General features: G+C 41.6%; 1 protein-coding gene across 1 annotated transcript in view; it reads right to left on the bottom strand.

Annotated features, from left to right (window-relative positions):
* Positions 1 to 341: 341 nt before the first annotated feature.
* ppp2r5b (protein phosphatase 2, regulatory subunit B', beta) overlaps positions 342 to 14,959 on the bottom strand; it is a 41,372-nt gene continuing 26,754 nt past the window's right edge. Inside the window, exons 7-13 of the mRNA XM_056369145.1 lie at positions 12,654 to 12,762; positions 9,179 to 9,232; positions 8,455 to 8,505; positions 8,239 to 8,358; positions 7,934 to 8,061; positions 6,723 to 6,824; positions 342 to 5,360 (exon numbers count right to left, since the gene is read on the bottom strand). Of these exons, the coding sequence (XP_056225120.1) occupies positions 5,132 to 5,360; positions 6,723 to 6,824; positions 7,934 to 8,061; positions 8,239 to 8,358; positions 8,455 to 8,505; positions 9,179 to 9,232; positions 12,654 to 12,762 (793 nt within the window). The 3' untranslated portion in view covers positions 342 to 5,131. The remainder of the gene's footprint in view (positions 5,361 to 6,722; positions 6,825 to 7,933; positions 8,062 to 8,238; positions 8,359 to 8,454; positions 8,506 to 9,178; positions 9,233 to 12,653; positions 12,763 to 14,959) is intronic.

The following is a 14,959-nucleotide window of genomic DNA, read 5'->3' as shown; positions in this document are numbered from 1 at the left end:
TCAGTTATATGGAAATGAATTAATGTAGGTGGTTGCTTCAAAAAAAAAAAAAAAAAAACTAAACATAGCATTTGAAGCAGTTTGGTGAGTATTGTTCCCCTTTTGTATAGTCTTCAAAATACATGTGTTAAGAGATTAAACCTGCATGAATTCATCTTTCGACCATTTGGAAGCAAAACCAGATGAAAACATCACACTTACATACCATCTCTTTATGAAGTTGATATGGCTAACATGATAGCAAACAGTTGACCGTGTACACATCCAGCAACAAAGCTTTCAGGAAGAGTTGAGTTTCTGGACACCTGACAAAAGTAACTCCATAATTCACGCTTGTTTTAGCTCTGTTTTGGTCTCGGCCGACACCTGAGAGAAATATCAGGCTATTTAGCCGCCAACGTTTCACTACGGTCACCGGCTAGCTGCTAACTTTATCCAGCATGTAGCTCGGTGCTGGGCAGGCGCTCTAGTTGGTTCATCAGAGCTTTTTTTTGCTGATAAAAGCTGCCTGCAACCGGAGATGTGGTGTGATAACAGTGACGTCTGGGGGCTTAATGACAAAACAAGGAGCTAAAAGAGGACAGAAGGTCATAAAAAACATTGATTACTGCAGCTTTAAGTTATGCACATCATGACTCATGATGACCAATTATCAGTGAGAGGAGTTGGGAGTTATTCTCAGCCACAGAGACAAAAAGGATGACACACAAAAAAAACAGCACAGACTCCAGGAGTGTTTCTCAAAGTGAAGTTTCATTTTTAGCACATAGTTTTTTTTTTTTCTTCTCCATTCTACACCCCCCTGTAATGTCATGTACAGTAGTAAGCCTCTCTACATTCAAACCCCCCCCATCGCTGTGTTGGTCCCCAAAATATACATCTTCTTCTTCTGCATCGTCTTTATCATCTTCTCTAAGGTTTTTCTTCAACACAACAAACACAGACCATTGGGCAGACAGTGCAAATCTAGAAATTCAGTGAAATTGCTACGTAATGCGGTTGTAGGTTTCGGTAACATTATATTTTCCATTCTGTTACTGTTGCTCTGACTTATTGCCATTCTATCGTGTCTAACTCTATGTATTTTCTTTCCTCTGTCATTCTCCTCCTCTGTTTTCATCTTTACCGGCTGCTTTCATCGCAGTCACACCTCCAGTCTGATTTAAAGAATTTGATTAAACTCGGCTGAAAGCGGCCGCAGAGAGGAAACGTGGCGGTGAACGAGAGCAGCGCTGGATGGCTGTCTGTGAGGCGATACCGGAGCTCTCTACGAACACTCTCTCTTCCCCTCGCTTCCTGTTCCCGGAGCAGTTCTAGAACGGATGACGGGATTCTAGAAACTGAGGAATATTATTGATCGATATCATTGAGAATTCTAGAACAGTGGGAGCTGAGGTTCTGTTTTCCCCGAGTCAGCTGACTGACTGACAATAACAATCAAGAGGGTTTGTGAATAAGCTAGCCAGAACAAAATCATAAAGTAAGCTGAGTTTTATGACAGCAAGGTCAAGTTTTGTCTCTTTTCGGGTTTTTGAGTATGTTTTTTTTTTTTTTTTTGCCTGAATCAAAACAACGTTTGAAATCCAACTAACCAGGAAGATTTGTTTTTGTTTTTTTGGTCTGCAGCCACATGGTGTCTGCAGGTGAAGGTTTTGAGGTGTTCACTGCTATGAGGCTGCTATTACACCTAATCCATCAATGCATACCCAATTTGTGCACATCTACTCTCCTGTTCTGTGCAGAAAAGAAAAAATAAATAAATAAAAATTACAGCACTGTGGTACTTTGAGAAGAGAGGCATATGTCAGTGGTTCCAAACCTTGGGGTCAGGACCCGACTGGGTGTCATAAGATAAATCTGATCGGTCACAAGTTAATTTAAAAGGATAAGAAAACAAAAAAGTTTTATTGTAGACATAAGTAATTTATTTTCCTGATTTTCCTCAAATGTTTTTTCTCTTTTGCATTTTTGAAGTTGAGTGCCCAACTGATATGCACTGTTTTTGTTCGAAGGAGTCAAATAGCTAGGAGCCTGTAGAATAAGTGTAAATAATCTTTACTCGGGCTCCGATTTCTAGCTTTCAATCATATGCCACAGCCATCATCAGCAGATGGAGTTTGCTCAGTTGTCATGGAGATGCCTCATTCTGAACACCAGATACAACATGACTGCTGAGCTATGTCCAGGACGACCGAGCAGCTCCATCCCCCGATGAAGACCATGACATTTGAATGTAAACTTCTGAAAAAGATCAGCGAACCTTGACCTTTCTCGTGATATTTTGTCTGACTGACAAATGTTTTGGAAGTCGTAAACTGGATGTTGGATTCAACACCTGCAATTGAAATGCAACACAACGCTGCAGAGACGGATGAGGTGTGACCACAGCCTGAACACCGAGCCTGAAACATAAACAACACTCATTAACTCAATCAAACTTAAAGTGCCAAATCTGAGAGCTGCAAGTTCAATGGATTTCAAAACCTTGTTGACTTAGGCATGATTTGAAGTGAGTGTTTTGAAAAACTGCTGGTCTGAAGAGTTTCTGAATGTTTGGTTACGAAGCAGCCGACAAGTATCTCTGCATCTCAAGCGTCAAAAAAACAATCGATTTGTTTTACGATACATTCGGATTCAAACCCTGTCCTTCAGGAAGGAGAGAAGGAGAGAGAGAGAAAAAGAAGCAAAGAGAGAATAGTTTTCTCTCGTTCTCAATCACTCTATCTACGCACATCTCCTGCTCACTGATTCACTCACTGGTTGCACACCAACACACACACGCACGCACGCACACACGCACGCACGCACGCACGCACACACGCACGCACAACCTGACCATCATTTTCAAATAAGGTTACATTTCCTGATCAAATAGAAAATAAATAGCATCAGTATCAGTTTTCCACAAAATGAACAAGATCATACAAAAACCAAGAAAAATAAACAACATAATTACAAAGCAAAATCATTTTTCATCAAATAAATTTACACAGAAAGTACCTTTAAGACAATGTGAATATCAAGGACGCAACAGGAGTAAAAACAAGAGTGGGGGGGTAAACATTTGAGCGTGACACCCACTTCTTGTTTAACCCCCTTAAAAACACACAGATTATCCTGAAAGAATGAAAATATTGCTAAAATAATTTTTTTTTCTGTTTTTTTTTTCACCTTCTCTTTATCCCATCGCTCTATCATAATAATCAGACAAGAATAAACAGATTTTTGTTGGTTCACACCGAAAAAAAAATGTATCATCGTCATGGTCGCCATCTAGCAGCGTCAGGTCTGCTGAGCCTAAAGGAACAGACGCTCTGGGTTCAGAAATCCAGCTGGACTGTGGTGCTTTTCTTTTGGTTTGAGACACATGTGGTGCGCTTCATTCATCCTCTGCTAACCTCTGTGTTGGGTGTGGGCGTACTGATCAGCTTGGTTTCATTTTTGGTTGTAGGCTGGGGGGCTCTCAATTTCAACTTGATAAAACCAAAGAAAGGCTTGTTGTGTGCCTCAAAATCAAAATTAAAGGTACCCTATGGAGTTTTTAGTGGAGCTATGGAGTGGTGTTGTTATGAGCGGGTCCTCCTTTTGTTTGTATCACACAGGAGCATGCCGGAAATTTGCTTTGGAAATGCATTCAACGCATTTGTTAGGCCTCAAGGATACACACAATGTAACACTGAATGTCTGTTTACAAGAAAACTCCACAGTGCACCTTTAATAAAAAGAATTTAAAAAAATTACATAGTAATGACCTTTAAACGTGGAATGTTTTTGGATTTTTACACAGTACCCCTTTAAGGTCCACCCAACCATGACACCAAAATCCAGAATTTCAAAATAAAAGAAAACCAGCCACCACAAATCCGGCTCATTCCTTCCCGTCTTTAAGATCTGTTAAAGGGGAATTCCGCTGAATTTCAGCACTCACATTATGGCGTCATACAGTTAACATGTGATGTGAATTCAGAATTCGAGCCGGCCTTCCCCTTTATGGTATCTGCTACACTAGTGTTTCTCCCATAATACACAACAGAAATATCCAGAGACATATGTATATATATAAAAACATTATCATCATCATCATTATCAGTAGTACTTAGAGTAGAGTAGTAGTAGTAGAGTAACAAGTAAGAAGAAGGAACATTATTGTACTTTATATCATTATCATCTTCATCAGTGGTTATTTAACCTTGAGGGACTTTAGGCTCGTCCTTTCGTGGAACCCGACAGAATGGGAGAGGAGTTAGCGCCAGAACCAGCTGTGTGAGTGAATACATATGTATGTATGTATGTATGTATGTATATGCAAGTATGGGTGTGTGGGTTTGTATGAAATACTTTGCTGCATCAATCGGTTGTTGGTGTGTGAGATTTGTTTGACCTGGATCAATCTCTGTAGCTCTGTCTTCTCATATTTACACTAAATACGTGCCTGGATTTGTGTGTGTGTGTGTGTGTGTGTGTGTGTGTGTGTGTGTGTGTGTGTGCGTGTGTGCGTGTGTGTGTGTAGTTTTGTGTGTGCGTGAGGGTTTGTGAGTCTGGTCTGTGTGGCAATAATTTTGGGACATTTGTGTGAAATTGCTTCTTTTGTTTATTAATGTATTGTGCTATCCACGCATGAAATAAGCATCTGTGACCAAAAGATAAATACGAGGCACAGTACAGACTCGGTTGGTTAAATGTTAAGACAAGTTAGACACATGTTAAACTTTGTTAGTGTTGCACCAAAAGAGAAATTTCATCTCTTATTATGAGGCAGGTTTGAAGCAGGCCAGCTACCGATTTTTGGTACTGACCTGCAGTTTAATAAACCAGCCTTTACTTTAAAATGCCAGTCTGCACTTTTGGACGATATTCATCTTCTGATCTGCAACGTAATGTGTGTACAGCAAAAAGTGAACCAGTTTCACACAACTCCATAAGGAAAAAGGTACATTTTTTATCTTGGATCACTGAGTTTGTTCGCTTTTTTCAAATTTTTTTTTTTTTCATAAAAAGCTCCCTCCTCGATGATACAAGATAGATGAAGATGTTTTGTACCTTTCTCTGTCTCCCAACACTTTCGCCATCAGCTTCTTGTCTTCTCCCTGTCCCCTAACCCCTGTGTTATTCAATCGCTGCAGAGCGGCACCTAGGTGGCGCTCTCCCCGGCTCCAGAGGAGGCCCCGCTGGGTTTGGGCTCGGGCTGGTCGGAGTGAGCCGTCTGCGGGGACGAAGGGGTCGGCGGGTCCCCTCTCTCGCCTCGCTCCTGGAGGTTGCGCTGGTTCCTGGCGGCCTCGGTGAGCATCTGCATCCGGCGCTCCTGGTGCTCCTCCAGGCCTCGCCAGAGGTCTGCACGCTCCCTCTCTCGCTTCAGCTCCCTGGAGGGGCAGGTCGAAGAGAAGGAGAGAGGGATGAAGAGAAAAGGATCGAAAGACCCAATGAACAACCTAATGATGCATCCAATGACTCGCGGGCAACACATTTATATTTCTCGCCCTCGTCGAGCAGCAGTTGTAGTGGTTGTAAAGACTGTTCAAATGAGAAATGGAGGATAAGGAGAAAGAGAATGGTTTGAGAAGAGATAAAGGTAGAATAATGAAATTGTTATGATTCTTACTACCGCCCTTTAAATTCCATGAAACTGTTCCTTTAAAAGGAGAGGTTTAAAATGACAATTTTCAGTTTTTAAATGCTGGAACTTTTTCTTAGCAAACAACAGCAGGGCTCAGTGGCGTCTGCCTTGCCAGGTTTGACACCATTATGCCTTTGGAGCAGTGATGTAACACTCACAGGAGGCTTTTTTCTGAATTATAAGTACTTTTACTTTTGATACCTTCAGCTCGTAAAAACATTGTCATCACTGTCAGACAGTTACTTCTTATTAACAATTTTAGTTAAATAGTGGCATTCATGTCAACTTGAAGCTTGTGGGTCATGGAACAAGGGAACTGACATTTGTGCCCCAATGTTTGTCCCTAAGACATTGAGACATATTGAGCCAGATTTACTGGGGTACCTATGTACCTATGAAAAGCTAAAGTCAGGGAACAAATGTCTCTTGTGCACAATAAACACCACAGACTATACATGAAGGACTGTAACATGATCGCACTGTTGGATACATATGGGGTAAATCCCCTGCCCACAGGTGGGTATATACTGTATACCTGTATACTTGAGTATACACATCAGAGGCTAGCTTCTTCCCCAGCCTTTATGCTAAGCTAGGCTGAACACATCCTGTCTCCACCTTCATACTTTACACACACACACACACACACACACACACACACACACACACACACACACACACACACACACACACACACACACACACACACACACACACACACACACACACACACACACACACACACACACACACACGAAACTGATAGGAATCTCCTAATTTCACTTACAAAGAAAACACATACAACTTTTTTTCTCAAAATGCTGAACGTGTCCTTTATATTTTGTTCCCCAGTACTACCCAATATCTTGAGTTTGAAATGGGGAAATGAATAAAGTGGAATCATGATGTGGTCTGCGTTCAAAAGATGACCTAAGCGATACATGCTTACAATGAGAAATATAATGTGATGGATAATGGAACAAACAACCATGACTTAAGAGCCTTCTATTTCTTCCTCTTGTTGTCACTGTTGTATCCAGTGACACAAACACACACACACACACACACGCACATACACAAACACACACACAGAGTGAGTCATGCTCACTTCTGTTTCTCCACTTTGTAGGAGGCAGTGAGGTCATCAAACAGCTTGCTGTTCATCTCCATGAAGGTCTTCAGCACGTTGTAGATCAGAGACACGATGGTCCTGGAGGGACGGAGATAGAACATAATTAATCTGGCCGATCATCTGTCCCGTGGGATTGTGGGTTAGGAGACAGAAAAGCCTGTGTTTTTGGGGGGAGGCTGAACCACTGGCAACCGTATGTGTTGCCTGAATAATAACACATTCATGTATCCCTGGTAGGTTATAAGCCTGTTAGTTGATAGGAGGCTTGTAAAGAGTTTGAAGCAGCTGTGAAGCTAAATGGTAAATAGTCTTTCCTAAGTGTTAGCAGTGGAAGAGAGTAACCAAGTATTTCTATTTCCATGCTACTTTATACTTGTAAAGTAGCATTACTTCCAAAAATATGATCAGTTATAACACAATGATGTTAATCACACAAGTCAGCAGTGTATAAAATAGACACAATTTGCTCCACTTTAACAAGATGCAACATTAGACGGTTGCTTACATGTTAATGCATCAGTAATAATAATCTAACAGGATGCTATTTATTACAATATAACACTCTGGACCATTCTCTATAATGAGTGTTAGTGACATTCAAGTATAGTTTGCTGGTAAATGTAATGGAGTATTCTTTTATTATAATAATGATAATTCCATCACTGAGTGTTAGCATGAGCCACCACCATGAATGACCTACGAGGGGAACATGGGTGTTTTTGGTGTCTGTGAGCTAAATAGATTATTTATTGCCTCCAAAATTGGTGCACGTTGCAATGGGACCAAACTGCACAGCTCCACTATGACTGCGGGGGGCCAGATGACTTTTTTTTGGATGCTGCTTTTTTTTTTTTTCCCTCTCACATAAGGTGACCGACAGGCCAATCAAAAACTTGGTGCATTCTTCCTCACTGGTCCCAGTTTGAGCTTTCAGAGGCGTTTTAAGGCATCTGCCAAATGAGATAAGGGTCAGTGCCATGGCTTTTATCCTGATTGGAGCTCCCCATAAAACACATCTCTCCCTCTGATTGGACAGATGAGCGACTGGGAGCGCTTTCAAATGCAGTCATTTTCCATCAAAACAGTGATAGAGCTCAAGGTTACACCCAATTCGACCAAAAGCTAAAAACAAACACTATTAATGGACTTAAGAGTTGTATTCATTTGTGTGTGTTTGTGCCACTGACTGGTTCCAGTGCTCCTTGGAGACTCTGTAGAGGGTGGCGAATACCAGCGGCAGGATGACTTGACAGTTCTCCTCTATCAGACTGAGGATGTACTCGTTGTTCCAGAAGTAAAGTGCCCGCTCCGCAACCTGAACCACACACACACACACACACACACACACACACACACACACACACACACACACACACACACACACACACACACACACACACACACACACACACAGAAGAGTTGACTCTCATTTATTGGTACTGACTACTGTTTGCAGCATGGTTCGAATGCAGAAAGGGGGCGTGGTGTTAACCTGGAAGTGAGGGCTGGAGATACAGGCTGCGATCTGTTTGAAGAGCGGCTCCTGGACTCTAATGAACTGAGACGGCTCAATCACATCCAGGATCTCCTCGATCTCCCCCAGGAACATCACCTAAACACACACACGTAACAACACACACATTTTATACACAAAAAGGTTAAGATGCTCGCAGCAAAGTGTTGTTGTTTTTTTTATCTGCCGTCTCACCTCTTTCTGCGTGCAGGTTTTTGGCCAGTACTTGAGCAGCCCTCTGATGATCTGCAGCGAGAATATGAAACACATGAATATAAATAAACACCGCAGCCATTAGCTCAGCAGGGTAGCTGGCTGGCTGGCATCCATCTGCACCATCTCCATTAGCTCATACTCTGGCTAGAGCATTATCAAGTATGCTGTTAACTTTGCACTGAGTCTCATTCTTACTGTGCTGATATTGCTCAATGAGTTGAATGACCAACAGTTTACATTGGTGAACTATTTACAGGACTATATTGATTATAATGTTTGATGGTCATGTGACCGGCAATAATATTAAAAATAATGTCAGTTTTTCACAACATTTCAAGTTTAGTCCATCATTTCTATCTGTAATGACAGCACTACACTTATTAAAATAATTGCTGACTGCTCAGGAAAACTATATATTTTAGATCAAAGTTGAATCAGCGAGCCTTTAAACTGTGATGGATGTTCACAGCAGAGTGTGGGCAAAAGTTTAACTGTTCGAGTGAATGAATATAAGTCCAATATTCACTCTGATCTGGTCTCCACCACTATGTTCACCTGCGAGTGTTTTAACCGTGTCCGTCTGCTGGTCAGTGTGTACAGTGGATTTATCAGCGCTTTTCCACTGAAAACAATGCCAATATGTAACAAACCAGAATTGATGAGCCTGTGTTGTAAGTATACTAAGGTAACAAATCAGTCTTACATATTCAGTGACTGTAGCATCTTTCTCCATAAACTGCACCACACAGTAGGCCAGCTGTAAGGACAGAGGAGACGATGTTAGAGCACACACACCAATGCAACAGCACTCACGCACACACACACACACGCGCACGCGCTCGCACACACACACACGCACCCTGAAGCTGTCAAGAAGACAATGGGGATCTCAGCACTTATCCCTCAGGATTATACACTGCTAAAGATCGGAAAGACAAGTTTTCCAAAGGGAGAAGTGTGTGTGTCACAAGTGTGTCAATGTGTGTGTGTGTATGTGTGTGTGTCTAGTCTACATCAGGTCTTGTCTCCTATTATATGATCTGCATTCATTTCCCATTATTCAGCAAGTGTGTACGTGTGTGTGTGTGTGTGTGTGTGAGCGCGTACATGTGCCTGTGTGTGTTTTGCGGTTGCCCCCTCCACCCAGGCCGGTTGCCGTGGCAAGTGGGCACCGTGGCGACGGAGACTGTGTGTGTGTGTGTTTACTTCGGAAGGAGTGATGTCACACACACAAAGTCCCTTAAGGGCAATGTGAGATAGAGTTTAGACCTTTTGTCTCTGCCTCTGTCTTTTCTCTTCTGTCCTATTTATACCTTTGCCTTGCTCACATTATTAATGTGCGGGTCCATTTTACAGCTTTCACATAAGTTCATTCTAATGTCAATAAAATAAATGTGTGCTGGATTGAGCAGTTTTTTCTGCGTACTGTCAGATTGTTGATGGTTGTTCTGTAGCTTTTTGTAGGACGATCAGCTTTTTCTTTCTTTTCTTTTCTTTTTTTTGTTGTTTCTTTCTTGGTCTCATTCTTGACCTGTAGCTCCATTGTCTGTCTCTGTGTCTGTCTGGCTTTCACATCATCCGAAGCTTTCATCTTTTTTATTTTCCCTGTCTAATCCCCTTTCCTTAGTACAGTGTACCTTTCTTGTTTGTCTGCTCCATCCCTAACTTTCCCGTCCTTCACTCACACCACAACATGCTTACAGACGCACAGGGAAGGAGGGAGCGGAGGCTAGAAAAAGGGACTGGTGAAAGCAGGGATGTCAGGCTTGAATAAAAAGAAAAGCAGGAAAAAGAGAAGGATTAAAATGAAGGTGCTGAGCGGTCAGACTATTTAAAGCATTAGCGAGGCTTTAGAGGAATCGCTTGGGGTAAATATGATGTTGGATTCTGTTGTCAGGCTGGGCTTTGTGGGTGCAGCAGGCCGTTGTTGGGATAAGGATTATGGACATTGTAGTCTTTCAAAGGCTGAGGTTTTACCAATATTGATTTGTCAAGGCTACAGGTCAAATTAGGCTTTGTATTGGGGGGATGAAGTCACTCTAGAGAGTTGGCCTCGCCTGGGAATTTGTGATGACCTGCACATTAAGAAGTAACCTTGCTAGGATTTTACAGGTTCTTTCTATTACTTTGTCAGATACTGTACAAACGTGGTTATTCACAGTTTTATTTGAAGTCAAAATGATATTTGAATTCTCCTCACTGGAGCACATCACAGATCCTGTGTGGCCCGACAGCTGCCTAACATCTCCTCAGCTTTTTTCTCTGATAACTTCAGATCCAGATGTCTGATGTCTAAAATCCTTCATCTGGCTATGATACATAGTTAAAGATGTCCAAGGTGTAAAAAGTATATCTCAAAAATGTAACTTAAAGCTTAATAAAAGTCAATTTTTAGCTTCAGGCAGGATATAACAACACCAACGCATGCGTGTCAGGGATATGTCGTCATTGACAGCTGCCCAAATGAAAAGGAAGCGTTACCATGATTAAAATCACAAATACAAAAGTGCTAAAATCACAAATGGAACCGAGACATGGATAAAAACGTCAGCGAGGTTGTGCGACCGTTCGAACTGAAGTGATATCATATACTGCACACATCAAATTAGAGTATTAACATCATCAGTCACAAAAAATGACACCCCTGGAAAACACTAACGTACGGGGAGCTTTCACAGCAGAGAAAAACAAGGATGTGTTCACCGGGTTCTTAGAAAAGATGAGTTTATTTGGAGCCATGATGTGTAACCATGTTGTGTCTACATACTATAGCTCAAACAGCTGTTATTACAGTTCACTGACCTGACTGCACATGAGAGAGCCCTTACGAACTTACTACAGGAGGGATGACTCAAATGTATTTCACAGTGTTGAGAAACCTTCAAGATTATTAAAAGGTGCTGCTGTGATATTATATTTTGATATTTAGATCCAGAACTGGGTCACTCCTGCGCAGCCACACCTACCGAGTGCAAAACTGCTGTCCACCTCGCGCCGTTTCCCCCGTGACCCTCTCAAACTGAGTGTGTGTTTGAGCGTGTGAATAATGTATGTGTGTGAACCGCAGGGAGAGACGGGGAGGAGAAATGTAGGGCACGGTGATGCTGAGACCCAGAATACACAAACACAACCACCCACTCCACCACCCATAAACACACACACACACACACACACACACACTCTCTCACACACACACACTCTCTCACACACACACACACTCTCTCACACACACACACACACACACACACACACACACACACACACACACACACACACACACACACACAGACACAGACACAGACACACACACACACACACCACAGACCAATTTGTGGAGAACAAACTGTACCTTCTGCATAATCAAATAATGTGTGACACAAATAAAATGCACAGGCACATACACACACACACACACACAACAGACTGACTACCATCTGTGTCATCAAATATTTTGATAGCCCAAACACACATAGTCATACACAAAGCACAAACCAAAGGCACACACTCAATTCAAAGGTGAGTGTGTGTCTCTCTCTGCAGTGTTATCTGTGACTCAACTCTGCCTCCTAGTGGCAGATTTCACACATTGGAAAAAGACACTACCACTGCTGCGGTGCACTCAGGGCTTGATTCCTATGTTTCCTCCTTAAACATGCACGTTGTATTCCAGCCAAATGTTCGTAGACACCGCTAACCGTTACATAAAACCTCGGTTACTGCTAGAAGAAAATACAGGCTCAGAGGTACAGAAAAGGATCAGATCAGATCCTGCGGCAGGTGGTGGATTGGAGTCTCTACAGCCTACAGTAAAGCATGTTTCAGTCAGGAGAAGAACTGCACACTAAGCTTAAAAGGATGTTAATAATCTGGGTTTGATTTAATAGTTTTAGTTTAACAAGATACAAATATAATTTCGGTGGCTCTTGCACCCTGAAAAACACTAGCAAGAGGTTCTTAGATTTGAGATGGCGGAAATGATGTCAGAATAGATACGACATCAAACTACATCAACAAATTTTTCTGCTGTGTATTTTTTTTTTTTTGTCGTGTCACATTAAACATAAATGTGGGTCAAAAACAATTGGCAAGTTTTCATGGCCAAAGGCTACCAAAGGAAACAGTCTAATGTGTAAACTAAGAACTTTAAATGTTGATGTATTAAGGATTAAATCACTGACCTGTGCATGGAAGATCGAAAGGGACTTTGCCGTGTGTAGCGGGATGAGGACCCGAACCAGGAACTGCTTATGTTCGGCCTTCAGAGGCAGAGCGAAGCCATTAATGATGCTGGAGAGGAGACGAAAGGACGGTTAAAGTTACAGTCACAGTTCGCGTTCATGTTTGCTTTCTTCCAGGCAGAAACAACAATGCGAAGTGTTTCATTCCTGTCACATTGTCTCTCTTTCAGTTAGAATCTGTCAAAAACATGAGACATGATTCAGAGAGTCCTGAGTTGATTAAAGCTGCATCTAATAAGTCATTTCATTATTAATTAACCTTTCAATAATTTTGAGGTCAATCAATGAAACCTTTCCCACAAAGAGACTTAATCAAATTGCTTGTTTTTGTTCCAAAAAACAGTCCCACTTAAATTGATTAGCAGAATGGTTGTTGATGAATTTTTGATCAGTCGACCAATCGATTAATCAATAAATAGTTTTAGCAGGTGATCCAGATCAGCTGTTAGACAATCAGATATGAAAGAAAACGTTATGTCATGGCACTAGAAGTCTATTGTAACTTCACGACCAATAATGTAATCCTCTGTGGTGAAGATGGTATTTAACTCTACAGAGAACAGTACAATCTATTTACATCACATATTACTCCGAAAACTGCCAGTTCACATCTGCTTTGGTCTGTGTGGTGGAGTCTATTCTTGTACTGAGTTCATTTCCTAGTGACTGGACAAATGCGTGGTCTGCTCTGCTCACTACTCCACTGACACAGCGGCAGTTCAGCCTGCAGATAGAAAAGTGTGAGCGGCAGAAGAGTGGGAACTAAACTTGGAAAGTATGACACTTATCGAGCAGCGCTCGGAGCTGTTTGTCAGTTTGATATCGGTGTCTTTGCATCAGTCAGTCTGAGACAAGACTGTTTGTCTGCGTCTGCCTTCGTTTTCTAACAGCAGCTTTGTCTGTTTATTCCTTCAATAATGTCTCACTCCTGTTGTTCCTCTAATCTGTCTCTCTGCCTCCCTCTCACCCTTTTTCTGAATACCTCTGTCTTCTTGCTCTCTCTCTCTCTTTCCCTCTTTCTGTACAACGCATCCTCCGTGTGTGGGAGGAGCTATAAATACCTCTGTTACCACCAACATGAATACAAACCTCTCTCTCTCCTCTCCTGCTCTCCCTCTTTCCTCCACTTCTGACTCACTGACTGTTCACTTGCTCATCCTCCCTCCATCTCTTATCCCTCTTTCCTCACCTTGGATTCATCCTCTCCTCTACCTTCCTCCCTTTTTTCTCCATTAACCTCTAATTCTCAAACCTCAAAAGTCCCTTTTTGATCCTTAACAGGTGAGATTGTGGGATGATGGGTTTCAATGAATGAATTTATTCTTAAAGGATGAATTTCTTCATCCTTTAAGAATAAAGACAAACCACTCCAGTCGCTTTGGTTTATGTTTGACATAAATACAGATTATTGATTGCATTTCTGTCTTATTAGCGTCAAATACTTGTCTTCGCAAACATTATCCATGTAACATCACACAGCTGTCACTGACTGTGTGGGCTCAGAAATCATCATGCTCATGTAAAGTAGCTACATCTGATGGTTTCTCCTTTCCCATCTATACGTGGTGGCTGTCTGTGCAATAGTAAGCTAATTTAATTTATTTACACAATGCAACAGTCATGTTTACAATGCTATAGTTATAGTATATAATAGGTCACCACTATAGACTGTGTTTGTACATATTTCACTATAACTGCATTTCCATCTTTATGTTTTCTGTCAGAAACGCTGCTTTCAGTGTCAGAAACGAGTTGTAACCACAGGGAGACACAGGATTCCTTTGTGGGATCAGACAAGAGAAAATATATATGATAAAAAATAAGAAAATATTCTAACAGGTTGTGACATGATGTATTAATATGATCATGAAAGCTACTGGGGTTAAAGTCATGTAGTGTAGCATCATCCTGAATTTGCTGTCATAAGTTTTCACACTTGGAGACGTTTGTAACTGACCGACAAACTTCAGGGCGGCGACATGATAGTAGTGGAAAGAACTGAAGAGAATTAATACAACCACCAATAACTCAAGATTGAGGCTAACCATCAACTTAGTGCACAATTACATAAACGAGCAAACTGCATGTCAAGCTAGCGTCGCTGTAGAAACCGTTTCATTGCCGTCATTCTCACAGATACAGAATATTTTCTTGGATCAATTTGTCAATTTCTTGGCGAGACTGAGCAGTCAACACAATGTGCTTGAGATAAAAAAGCAAAGAATGCCATCAAGTGCACAGACACA

This window comes from Seriola aureovittata, chromosome 23, assembly GCF_021018895.1.
Source record: "Seriola aureovittata isolate HTS-2021-v1 ecotype China chromosome 23, ASM2101889v1, whole genome shotgun sequence".
NCBI classification, from domain to species: Eukaryota; Metazoa; Chordata; class Actinopteri; order Carangiformes; family Carangidae; genus Seriola; species Seriola aureovittata.
Note: the sequence above shows the minus strand (reverse complement) of the source record. Positions and strands in the feature narration are given on the sequence as shown.